The sequence below is a fragment of the Artemia sp. Qi Xiang Cuo genome, chromosome 17, assembly GCF_049724085.1.
Source record: "Artemia sp. Qi Xiang Cuo chromosome 17, ASM4972408v1, whole genome shotgun sequence".
NCBI lineage: Eukaryota > Metazoa > Arthropoda > Branchiopoda > Anostraca > Artemiidae > Artemia > Artemia sp. Qi Xiang Cuo.
The window spans coordinates 59,030,072-59,044,090 of NC_142810.1; the positions used below are offsets into that span (position 1 = coordinate 59,030,072).

General features: G+C 36.9%; 1 protein-coding gene across 2 annotated transcripts in view; it reads right to left on the reverse strand.

Annotated features, from left to right (window-relative positions):
• The window catches only part of LOC148942414 (putative flavin-containing monoamine oxidase A), an 87,565-nt gene that overhangs the window by 30,321 nt on the left and 43,225 nt on the right, over window positions 1-14,019 (reverse strand). For both annotated transcript variants that reach the window (XM_089103526.1, XM_089103527.1), the window contains exons 6-7: window positions 8,033-8,174; window positions 4,207-4,386 (exon numbers count right to left, since the gene is read on the reverse strand). In XM_089103526.1, the coding sequence (XP_088959652.1) occupies window positions 4,207-4,386; window positions 8,033-8,174 (322 nt within the window). The remainder of the gene's footprint in view (window positions 1-4,206; window positions 4,387-8,032; window positions 8,175-14,019) is intronic.

Sequence of the window (14,019 nt, forward strand, 5' to 3'; positions counted from 1 at the left end):
TAAGTTATGCCCTGAAGGGAAGTATAGTTCTTGTGAAAGGGATGATCGTATAAACTTCATAGAGGGCTCATTTGATTGGAAACTGAAAGTTCTAGCTCACTTTTTAAGAGTCAAGAGATTAAAGGCCAACTAGCCCCCCCCCCATGCCCTTTTTTTCCCCAAACCCATCCGCTACAAATTTTGAGATAGTCATTTTTTTTTATTGTTCAAAAATTACATAACAAAAACTCCAGTGTCGACAAAATCCTCCAGGGCCCGAAGGGTAGGCGTTGTAGGTGTTGTGCTGCGGACGTATATGATTCTTTTAAAGGGATGCTCGTATAGACTTCAGAGAGGGCTCATTTGATTGGAAATTGAAAGTTCTAGTTTCCTTTTTAGTTTTCAAATATGCCTTGGGGGCATATTTGGTTCTTATGGAAGGGATGCTCGTATAAACTTCAAATGGGGCTCATTTCATTTGAAATTGATAGTTCTAGTTCACTTTTTAAGAGTTAAAAGAGTTTGGAGGGCACCTAGTCCCCCCTCCACGTTCTTTTTTCCTCAAACCCATCCGATAAGAACTTTGATATACCCTAAGACCATACAACAATATAACCATTAAAAAAAAATAGTTCAAAGACCATATAACGTCGTAAGTTATGTCCTGGGCCGTATATGGTTCTTATGAAAGGAATGCTCGTATAAACTTCAGAGGAGGCTCGTTTGTTTTGAAATTAAAAGTTCTAGTTCACTTTCTCAGAGTCAAAAGAGATCAGAGGGCAACTAGTCCCTCCCCTTCCACGCTTTTTTCTTCCCCAAACCCATCCGATAAAAATCTTGAGGCGGCGATTTTGTTAAAAATAGTTTCAAACATCAGACATTAAAATTTCGGGACATAACCCCCAAGGGCCCGGGGACAGGCGTTGTAAGTTATGCCCTGGGTGCATATACGGTTCTTATAGAAGGAATGCTCGTATAAACTTTAGAGAGGACTCATTTGATTGAAAATGGACAGTTCTAGTTCACTTTTAAAGAGTCAAAAGAGATCGAAGGGCAATTAGACCGTCCCTAACCCCATGCCCTTTTCCCCTAACCCATCCGATAAAAATTTTAGATAGCCATTTTTTTTTTTTAAATAGTTCAAACATCAGATAATAAAAACTCCGAAGTGGACACAACCCCATTTTTTACTTTGTTATTTTTACTTTGATACTACTTTTGACACTTTGGTGAACATTGATTTTGAAAAAAAAAGTTTGATTTTAAAATAAGGCAGTTTTAAAAACTTCAAACTTTTTGCAATCAAAAACGAACAAAAACTAATTTTTAAAAAAAACTTTTCGACAAAGAAGTTTTTCAAAGAAAAGTAAAGGCCATTTAAACTTAAGATCAGCCGATACAAATACCTGTTAAAATTCAAATTCAAAACAACCAGAAATTACTATTAAAGAATAAATGAAACCCAAAACGAACAGAAAAAAAATAAACAATCAAAGCAAAAAAACATACAACAATAAATGAATAAATAAATCTTAAAGCGAGTAATGCTTAAATTGAATATGCAAATGAAGCTTAAAACGAAAAAAAAATTTGGTATTGAAGTATAAATGAAACCCAAAATGAACAGATATTAAATAAACAATCAATACAAACAAACATACAATAGATACTAATATAAATGAACACATAAATCTTAAAACAAGTGAAACTTAAATTGGATATGCAAATCAAGTTTGAAACGAACAAAAATCACTACAAACAAGAGTTTGGGTATCACCTCCTTCTCTCACTGTAAAAGTCTAAAACCTACTGCGTCATGGCGCTTTACTGAAAACTATATGTGTCTTGAACATTCTTGGAAAGTATAAACAAAATTAAATTGAATATTTGATATATAATGATATTGATTGTTAAAAGATCCATCAGTTCAAGATTTTATTTCACTGTAATTTTATTTGCATTTTCTATGCTGTAAGAACTGGAAAAGAAAGTATTTGTAATATAATTCGTTCTCAGTGAAGCACCAATGACGCAGTAGGCCTTATGTTTTTACAGTTAAGGAAGGGGGACAATTTTAGGGGTTCTAAACAATTTTAGAAAGAACTAATAAGATTAAACTGAATATTTGATGTATAATGATATTTATGCTGAAAGCTCATCAGTTCAAAATTTTACTGTAATTTTAATGTTTATTTTCAATATCAAGCACAAAAGAAAATATTTGTAATACAATTCGTTTTCAGTAAAGCGCCAATGTCGCAGTAGGATTTGCATATTCAGTTTAAGCATTTCTCGCTTTACGATTTATTTATTCATTTATATTATTACTTGTTGTACATTTTTTTACTATGATTGTTTATTTAATTCCTGTTCGTTTTGGGTTCCATTTATTCTTTAATAGTAATTTCTCGTCGTTTTGAGTTTGAATTTTTACAGGTATTTTTATCTGCTGATCTTAAGTTTAAAATGGCATTTACTTCGCTTTGATTGAAAAACTTCTTTTTCGGAAAGTTTTTTTTTTTAAATTAATAGTTTTGAAACAATAAGTTGAGAACTGGGGCCTGGAACAACGTATATTAATCATTACCATAGGGAGCAATCTTTGCTTTGATTGTTCAATAACAAGGACCTATGAGCCTTATTTTTCATTTGGTTTAAAAAGATAAAAATTTGCAAGTAAAGGGATTAGACGGTGGTTAAAGGGTGTATATACACGAATTGATTATTACACATTGTTCCTGGCCCCAAATTCCAGCTTATTGTATCACGGTTATTCCAAACTTACTGAGTTTCACTGCAATTATTGCAAATAATATGAATATTCTGAAAAATCATGGGGGAACTCATAAAACTTAAGAGATTTAGGGGCCCGAGACACGTGATTTCAAAAGAGCTTACGCCAAAATAGAAGACGATACGAATTCAGTTATATTACTGTCAACGACAACTATTTTATTTTCATTTTTCCCCAGTGGGTTAATTAGAACAATAAAATTCGATAAATTAAATAATAATTAATTTTATTACAGTGTGATTAGGTATTGTATACTGTTTTATTATGTTGTTAAATATATACTTATCATATTTACTTATTTATATTTATAAATATATGCGTATAATATTTTAATATGTTATGCTTATAGTATTATAAATATTTAAAAGTTATAATACACTATAAATTTACCTGATATATATTTTGTGGTTACATAAGTTATATATACTTTATGTGTTAATTAACTTACACACTTTAACTTATATGCTAAATTATTCTTTAGCTCCTAGCCAGAGGGAAAAGCCAGAGGAAAAAGGTCATCGGCGTTTCACATCTTTAAAGTACAAAGAATATTTACCCTCTGGGGGTATATACCCCTCAAGAATATATACTCTCTGGATTCAACTTAGACCAATTCATATCTGGAAACTACTTTGGTTGAAATTCATACAGTTTTTAAGGCAATATGACACTTTAGTTAGTGTTGTCATGTTGAACCGTGAAAACAAATAGGCAAAGCCAATTATTAAATTTCACAAGAATTGAATTATCATTATTAATTATATTAAATTATTAAATTTTCCGTTTGGAAAAATTCACATATAAATAATCTGCTGATTCTTTGGGGGACAACAACATCTTCTTAAGCTGTTTAGTGTCATATGTTTTTAGCTTATCTTCAGCGGACTTTTTTTCTTCTTTTTTTTGGTGCCTGCTACTACCAAAAACTTTTTTTATCGAAAATTTCTTTTAGTCTATATAGTCTTTTTTTTTCTATATAATTTTTTTTTCTATATAGTCCTGTTTATCTATATAGTCTTTTCTTATCTATATAGTTTTTCTTTATCTATATTTATTTTATTGTTTTACTATATAGTCATTGTTTTGTATCAAAAATTTAACTCCCAATTTGCCTAATCTTTAAAGTATATATGGTTGTTTAAATTGACCAATTCAAATTTAATTTTCACTGTCCTTGGTACTTCAGCTGCTCTAAAAACTATCTAATTCAGTGTTCTTGGAGGTAAAACATTTCGACTATGCCGAATCATTCTGTCTTTTCATATAGTAAAGTGTTCGAATTTTTTCCAAATCTTGAATTTTGCTGGGGAGGGGGCTAGTGTCTGGAACATTCTAAGCCTCAACTTTAAAGTTTTCTAGTGACTTAGGGTGAGAATCATTCCTGCCAGTATAGAATAAGCTATTACTACCCAAACAAATTTTAGCTAGCTTACCTCTACGCCTGCCCATTCTATTCCTTGTCTTCCAGCAATAAATCCTACCAATGCTGGAACACCGTTGTTCGTAGTTGCGTCGTATACAACACTTAATGGCCCGTTAGAAATACCATCAATATTGGAAGGTCCTCCGTTACTGACAATCTCACCAGAATATCCCTCCTCCGTCCAGTAGGACTAAAGATCATATAAGTTAACAAAAATCAAGAGTCAGATAAAAAACACAGGTAGTTAGTCAATGGTGAAAACAGAAAGAAAATATAGAAGTAGGTTTAGGGTTGCCACCTGTAGCGCTAAAATGCTATTTTTGCACTATTTCATTATGTGTCGCACTATAGCACGTGCTCAGGATCGCCACCTGTAGCACGAAAGTACTATTTTAGCACTATTACAGTCAATTTTTCACTATAGCACCAAAAAAATCGCTGTGTAACACACAAGTTTGGGCAATTGTAGCACTTTAGGAACTGACCGTGGTGGCAACTCTGCATAGGTGCACAACAGTGCTATCAGTTGCCCGGTGCAAGACACCGCAGCTATAAACACGAAGATCCGTCGAAAGTATCATTTGTAAAGCAAAAATCCGTTGAAGGTGCAGTTAACAAAAAGTCAGTAAAAATTGCACCAATTTGAACAATTCATGTCGCAGCCACCTGAAAAAAATGCTTGCATGGCGGAAAATGTATCACATCAGGTAACATTGGTGTACACTGACAAAAGGGGATTTTTTCACCTTGGTTTATTAGGTTTAGTTCAAAAGCAAATTTTTAGTCACAAATATTCAAATTATTACGATTTTAACGTGTATACCTCATCTTTTCCAACGAGTCCGAATGAGCGCGATAGGTTACACGCATCGCGCCAAATAATTATTAACCAAAAATATGGCAGAAAATGGTACTTTCTTTTGGCGTCATCCTTTTTATGACTTATAAAGCACTGAAATTACTAATTTTCATTCAAGTAAGCCTCTTCATGATGGTATACGACCTTGATTCAGTAAGATTCCCCTAGGAAAAAAAGAAAAAATGGAGACACAATAGTTATACACTATATGAGCCCTATCCACGAGTATTGTTGTCCGTTTGGGGTTCTCGAACTCAAAACACTGCTCACATGTCAGCAGAAGTAGAAGATGTCCAAGAACGTGCTATTAAATTAATGCTCGGACCTCGCTTCAGTAACAACGAAAATGACCTTGAACTTGCCCAAATTATTCGCTTGAAGGCAGGACTTAATAATGCAATTTGGGAAAAAGCAAACGAGAAACAGCCTCTATTTTTTCACCATCTTCGACGTAATACCTTAAATTGGGATGACGTATATATTGATATATGACGTATGTTATATATCGTATATGATGACGTATATATGACGGGATAAATTGGGAGTATATAACTACTGTCCTCTGATAAACCAGCTGTTTCAAAATAAAAACGTGTTGTAACATCTTTACATGTGATCAAAATATCCCGACTTTTGTATCTGTTTTCAAATCTAATAAATGGACTTATCCCCATTTGAACGTCCAGCATCTGTACGGATAAGCAGAACCATCAGGCATCACAATAAACTACGACCCGTTAAGTGCTGTACGAACAGAATTGTACACTCCTTCGTGCCATATTTTTTTAGCGTATTTTTTTACACGTGACCGTTTTTTCTCATTTCCTGTTTCTTTTGTGATTTTTGTGATTGTAAAAGTAGAAGAATTTAGCGTCCATTTTTGAGTGCTACGATAGCTATTTAAATAAACGAATACAAATACGAAACGAAGTTTATATTCGTATAAGTTCGAAAAATATTCGTATAAGTTTAGTTTTTCGTAAAATTAAACGGAGTATACCTCAATTTTTAAGATAGGAGACTGAAAGCATACTTTTTTCTGTTGATAAAGAATTACGGATGTGAAATCAAAATATTCAGCCTTCTTTTAGTATATTACATTAACTATCTTAATTAAATATTTCAGTTACTACTTACACATTTCAATATTTTCATTTCGTACAAATAACAGTTCAAATAGGAATAAATCCTTTTATTAGACAGTGAAAACAAAACAGTTTATTAGACAGTGGTAAAATTTAATTTACATTTACGCACATTTAAAGGAGAATGAAGTTTACAACTTAAAACTTAGATTCATCTAATTAAGGTTCATCGTATCTAATTGATCATCTAATTAATTAGATTCATTTTATTAAGGATAAAAGTAGAAGATGGGCTTTAAAAAGTTTTCAACTGTCTAAAAAAATCCATATTTGTACTGTGGAAAGGCAGTGTGGTCTTCGAAATTACCTATGTATTTTCATTTTATTTATTTAAATACGGTATTTCATTTTATTTATGAATGCGGTATAAGGAATAATTTACGTTGAGTAGAAAATTGTTGCACAAAGACCCATAATTTTACCAATTAATCTGTAATTTACCGAAATCTCGTCTATAAAGCCCGTAGAATTTTCAAAAAAATAAAGTTTTCAAAAAGCTCGAACTGCAAAGGGGGTGTTTCCATCTTGTTGATCATCCTAGTATTATTGCTAACAACTCGTCACAACGCACAGCCGCCTGAGCCAATACACAACAAAGCTGTATCAGTTTCTCGACTTTACTTACCTTAAGGGTAAGTATTCCAGGCCTTAAGGCCTTAGGATGTACCAGTTGCCAGTGTTTAGCCTCATTATCCCGTTCTCGCTCAGCACACAGGTCCCAAAGCACTCAGCTAACAGCTGCGCCCCCCCTCCTCGTACACAGACCTCCCCCACGTACAAAACAGGCTTAAGAAATATATTCTTTTAAGCACATGTTTTACTTTTTCTCAGCTCAAAATGAGGCTTCACTATGCCTCCAAAAGATACAGATACATACCGAAGCCGCATGTATAGGAAGGTTTTCTCCCAAAATCTCAAAAAATTGGTGCAGTAGATTAGAGAAGACTCCATATTCCTACCCTCAATGCACTAAAATAACATTAGAGAAAAGGATAGAAAGAAAGAAGAAAGAGAGGAAAATCGACAGAAAGAGAGAAAGAAACCAAAGAGGCGGAGAGCACAAAAGGCTTTATTAGAGACAGAAAAGAGAAAGACAAAAGAAAAAGAAGAAAAGGAGAATGAGAAGAAATAGAAAAAAGCAGCAAAAACGACAAAGAGAAAAAGATAGAGAAGAAAAAAAATACGAAAACGGGGCTACAATAGCAGTAAATTCAATAATCTACGACGCACTTACAATTTTATTCATCATTGTGTGGCATTGTGTGGCAACGACGATGGATTTTCTTTTTTTTTCTGGCCTCATCATGAAGAAAGAATGGTCGCAGAAACTTGAGGTAGGGTTCACTCGATTAAAACTTATAATACCCATTTCAAAGGCCTTTGTTTTTCGAAGCGCAACCTGCCATTATTTTCAAGTCGTAAGTACAGTTGTCTCCTTTTTCCTTGACAAAAAAGAAGACAAATGCCATTATAGCTCCATAGAATAGATCTTTGTAATATCGTCAAAATACTAGGAGGGGGTGGAGGGCAAAGTTGGAGCCAATTTTCTGATATCAAGTGAAAATGACAGTGACGACTGAAAAATGAGGCACATAGTACCATAAAGATAAACTAAAGAAAATTGACCCGATTCTGTGGATGCTTGAATTATGCAGGCTTATCTTAGTTTTGACAAGGTTTTTGATGAAACTAAATTTCAGCTTGGGTGCAAACTGGGTTCTGGAAGGGGGGGGGGGCAAACTGGGTTCGGGAAAGGGGGGGGGGCAAACCAAGGTCTGAAAGGGACAGTATTCAACAATGTTATTCCCAACATTTACAATTTAACCACTCACCTTATCATAAGTAACAATGAATTTCGTCAGGTGACCAGAAGGCATATTGTGCATAAGCATTCGTCTTCCTTCAGCCAATGGCGGCGAAAAATGCACCCTATTCAGACAATTTGGGGGCATAGTCGATACTAAATATTTGGCCCTAGAAATAAAAAACAAAAACATTTTAATCCCAGTAATTCAGAAGCGATGTTAAAACAAACGTGACATGTGTAGGTCCTGGTATATATTGAATATGACACTGTATACGTTATACTGACAAATAATTACAGTCACTAGAGCAATCAGCACAAACATATCCAAACCTCGGACGAGAGTGCGAGCCAAACCATTTCTCCGGAGGGTGTCAAACTTAAAAGAAAGCTTTTTTAGGCCACTATTTTTAAAATGACAATTGGGAGGGGGTTACAGTAAGCTGGTAATGATTAGAAGGTTTGGGGTTATTCACCCTTCTCTACATCCAGGGGCATAATTTGCTATGGGGCCAGGGGGGCACCCTTCACAAAGTTAAGCCCCCCCCCCAGATCCCAGTTTGCCCTATCCAGCCTAAATTTAGTTTCTTCAAAAATCTTGTCAAACAAAGATAAGCCTGCATAATTCAAGTATCCACAGAAACGGGTCAGTTTTCTTTAGTTCATCTTTATGGTACTTGGCTCATTTTTGAGTTTTCACAGCTATTCTCACTTGATTTGGGAAAATTGACTCCAACTTTGACAACCCCCCCCTCCCCCACAGCCTACGTCTAAAGTGCATAAAACGATAAGTCTTATTCATTTAACTAAGACTAAGATTTTAAATAGTTAACTAAGTAAAATAGTTAACTAAGATTTAACTAAAACTAAGACCTAATATGTCACGAAGCTTTACTACTACTACTACTAACAACTCACCGCAGCACCAAGCCGCCTGAGGCCAACACAGCTACGCACGCTCCTCCTCCATCGCAATCTATTCAAAGCCTCCCTTTTTACGCCCGCCCATGAAGTTCCCATTTCCTTTAAATCTTTCTTTATGACGTCCTCCAACCCCAGACGAGGACGACCTGCTTTCCATTTAGCCCTAGACGGTTGGCCGAAAAGAACAATCTTCGGCAATCTGTTATCCTTCATCCGCACAACATACCCTAGCCACCTCAACCTTTCTTTCATTACAGCCCTAGAGAGCGGTATTGAACCACATTTTCCGTATAGCCTATTGTTTGAAATACGGTCAGTCAGCCGGGTAACCAGAACAATCCTTAAGCAATTTCTCTGGAAAACATCTAGCAAATCTTCATCCGCTTTTCGGAGCGTCCTTGCCTCAGAGCCATATTTGACCACTGTCATCACTGTAGCCTCTAATATTCTAATCTTGGTTTAGCCTAAGAGTCACGAAGCTTTGATTGAGGAGATACTCAAAAATCCTTTCAACGTACAGTTGTAATTTAGGGTCTCTTCACTGGCTATTCAAGAAGTCCATGTTCAACAACAATCCGATCCCTTTTTTTTAAAGAGAGAAAACGCAGAATTTTCGACGACACTCGTGTTTTTCACCTTTACAGTGCTAGTTTTAAAAAAAAGGCCGTGGATTGTCAGTTTAATTTACATATACTGATATTTATTCCTAAAAATTTCAATATTTGTTTTACTTATTAAAGTCAAAAAAGTGAAAACATTTAAAATGTATTCTGTTTTCAGTAAAATACAAATAATGTTCCGGTCATAAGAAGGCATGGGGGTTTTCAGCTCTACTCGTGTTAATTTTTGCTCGTTTTAAGTTTGACTCAGTTATTTATTGTAATTTCTGTTCGTTTTGGATTTCATTTATTTATTGATGGTGATTTGTGGTAGTTTTACGCTTGGGAGATTATCTTACTTTATTTCTTCTCCTTTTTGGTTTAATGGAGCTCTTTACTATTCTCTGAAAAACTTGATTTACTTTGACTTGACTTAAGGCTCCTGCCGAGGGTTCGGCGTAGAGAACGATGAGACTAGGCGCCTCCAGTTTGACCTATCACTTGCCAGGCTCGCAGCTTCTTCCACCGGGATGTGGGCTTGGGTGAGGAATTCATCGGCTTTGTCTTTCCACCTAGTGGGTGGGCATCCTCTAGGTCGTTTGCATCCGTGTAGGGTGGGGTCGAAGTCAAATGTGACCCGTGTTGGGGCGTCGCTTGACATGCGAAGGAGGTGGCCGTATCACCGAACAGTACGCTGGGTGAGCTGCGTCAAGAAAGGAGTTTGTGCCGTACGTGACAAGAGAGTCTGGTTGCTAACGTAGTCAGTCCAGTGAAGTCTTTCGATTCTTCGGAGATGTTTCGTCTGTGCGACATCGACGGCGCTGAGGATAGATTTTGCAGCTGGCCACGTCTCCGCTCCATACAGCAGCACGGTGCTGACTGACGCATTGTAAACGCGCATTTTGGTAAAGCGGCTTATGTTTGGCTTTCGCCAGATGCTGCTAAGCCTCCCAACCAGTGCCGATGCTTTGGCTATTCGAGATGTAAGCTCTTTTGTGATTAAGCCATTCTTCGACAGAATAGATCCCAGGTAAGTGAAGTGTTCAACCACATCTACTCGGTTGCTTCCAATGTTGACTTCCTTTACAATAGAACGGGACGTGGGGGGCTCAAGGAGCCTAACTTTGGTTTTCTGCCAGTTGATCTTCAGTCCAACTATCGAGGCTTCTTCTGAAAGCACCTGTAGGACTTCGGTGACCTTTTTATCTGTGTCCGCAATTACCGCTATGTCGTCAGTGAAGTCAGCATCAGAGAGCAATTGGTCTCTGCACTGAAGACCAAACTGAAAGTAATTCGTTGCTCTGGTCATAACATGATCTATGACACAGGTCTATGAAAAGCTTGGGAACGGCAGTGCAACCTTGCTAGCCAGTCTTCACCAAGAATGTTGGACTGCGTTTTTCAATAACTTGAACGCATCTCTCCGTATCCTCATACAAATTTTCAAAAAGTGAGCAATATTTCTTGGGTAGACCCGTAGTTCTTAGTATCAGCCAAAGTGAACGGCAGTCAACAGAACCGAAGGCAGCCTCAAAGTACATGAATGCGAGGTATGGTTTTCGGTGGAACTCTCACGTCTTCTCGATCAACTGGCGCAATGTGAAAATTTCATCCGTCGTCGACCTGCCGGGCATGAAACCGGCTTGGTGGACTCTTCTCTTTCTACGCGAAAAAGTGGAACACCTGTCCAGGAGTGACATGGCGAAGAGTTAACCAGGAACGGAGGCGTGATCCCACGATAGTTGGAGCAGATTTGACGGCTGCCCTTACGTTTCCAGAGCGGCAATATGATGCCAGCACGCCAGTCGTTCGATACGCTTTCCGTCGTCCATACAGCTGAGAAGATTAGCTGGAGCCACAGAACCATCGCTGCACCCCCGTACTTGAGGAGTTCTGCAGAAATACCAGACGCCGGGGGCACGATTGTTATTTAACCGTTTTACAGCATTTTGGATATCAGAGGTGATAAACGGTTGCGATACGAGGTCGGAAGTAACCTAGAGTGTGGCCATGGCTGCTTGAATCAGATCTGGGTCGGGATGAGCAACTGCCTCGGCGTTCAGAAGCGTTGAGAAGTGACTGCTCCAGGCAGAGAGTTGGCCTGCATTGTCATCCAGCATGCTGCCGTCAGCAGACGAAACACGGCTCACGGTGGAAGTCTTCCCTTCCGTCAGCCCGCGGAGGTGTTTTTACAAGGAGCAGGTGTCTCCTTTCCTTGAAGCATCTTCAAATCACTGGCTTTCTTGTCAACAAAGGTCTTCCTATCACTGTGCAGTAGGCTATTGCGCAGGCCATTGAGCCGAAAAACTTGTTTTGTGGAAAATGTTTTTTAAGTTAATTTAAAAAAAGGGGAAAACACCGTACACTAGATGTCATTTTTACATTTACAGCACCACTTGTACAGTGATTCTTTTACAGTGCCACCAGTTTCCATTCTTGCCAGTTTTCCATACTCTTTCGGAGTTGTTGTGATAATATTACTTCGACTAAGATAAGGAATTTGTGGTTAAAACTTAAAAACAAACAATTACATACAATGTTTGCGAAAAAGGAAGAATAGGAATTCTAGCTAAAAATTTGACCTTTGACAATATCATGAATGAAAGCTTAAAATTTTACTAAATATTTTAGTCACAATGGCAAATACTAAATATTAAAATACTAAATATTTTAGGCATCTTAGGGCTTTCTCAACGCCTTTTCCGACGGAAAAAAGTCGTTACTTTAAGCAAAGTCTTAACAGAGTATGGTAAATTTTATGTTAGCGAAAACAGCTAAGTACTTTTGCTTATGTGAACTTCAAACAGTATGACTGGTTTGAAGTACAAATTTCTTCCAACGAAATTTTTTGGACAACAGAAAATTCTTTGAATAACTATCTGATAAGGAATATAAATAACAGATTTTCGCCCCAGCATAAATAAGTAATTTTTATTTAGTATAAACAATTAAAAATATAGTATTTTAAACAAAATTTCATTTACAAGAAAAAACTTTCCTTTTAATTTTGATCCGGAAACAAAAGCTAACTTTAGATTCAGCCACACTCTGACATATTTTCGTCGAGTGACTCAGATCCGGGAACGCAAACGAAATTCGACTACCCTCAGAGCCTAGTTTAGGAACTGAAAATATTTTTAAACGTAAGCGCGCCATTGGTTGTGCTAATTCTTAGCTTTTATTAGAGCATCTGTGAATGAAAATTTAAACATCTGATTTTGAACTTATTTATTTTAAACGAAATTTCACCGGCAGGAAAAACAAAACCAAAAACAAAAACTCTGATCCAAAACTGAAGGAAACCGAATGTTCAACCACGCGAAGATATTTTTTTTTCTACTGAGTGACGAGAAATACGGCTACCCCTCCTAGACCAAAATTCGAACCCCCCCCCTAGCTAAAATACCAGAAGCACATTTATTAAGTGTCAGCGCATTGTTGGTTGAACAAATTTTTTTTTTTTTTAGTGATATGTCGGTTTATAAAGAAATGGTATTTGAGTCGTTTGTGTTACAGTTGAAGATTGATAAATTCCAAAGTTTTGTTATTGTTGCATACCGCCCTCCATCGAGTGCGGTTGATGAATTTGTGGACCTCCTTGAGCAGCAGCTAGAGAAGATTCCAGTGGAGACCCCTTGTTTTTTGATGGGTGATTTAAACGTTGACCTAATTGATCCTGGTCAAAAGACTAATCTTCTATTAGATATGATGATTTCTTATGGCCTGATTCCGTCAATTAATGTAAGTACTCGAGTAACTGCGTCAACTGCGAAGTGCCTTGATAACATTTTTACAAATGTACCGTTTTCTAATCCGTGTGTCCTGGTTAGTGATACCTCGGACCACTTTGGTGTTTTTGGCTCATATTCAACATCGACGCAGACTTCTCCTTCGGTAAATGGCAGGTTTAATAAGATTACACAAGTACTGGATCCTAGTGCCCTCCGTGATTGTAAAAACAAAATACTGGATGTTAATTGGGATGAAGAGCTAGCTCTACCTGATCATGCTGATGCGAAGTTTGTGAAATTCTATAATAAACTGCTTAATCTGCTGAATAGTTGCACTAAAGAGGTACGGAAAAGAGCTCGCAGAGAAATGCCTAAGAAGCCGTGGGTGACAAAAGGATTGCTCAGATCAATAAATCGAAGGGATTTGCTGTTTAAAAAGAAAATGTTACAACCTAGTGATGTTAATGAAAGGATATACAAAAACTACAGAAATGCATTAAATAGACTTTTGCGAAAAGCAAAGGAAGCTCATTATAAGAAAAAGTTTGGTGATGCAGCTGGAAACCCCAATAAAACATGGCGGATAATTAAACAGCTCATAAATCCTCCCCACACAGTCGCCCCGGATCAGATTATTGGTCGAGTAGGTGCAGAATTAAGTGACCCGTCTGATATAGCCCAAGAATTTGTTGACCACTTCGCTACAGTTGGACATAATGTGGCTGAGGGAGTAAGAATAGTGGATGGCGACCGCCCTTTCC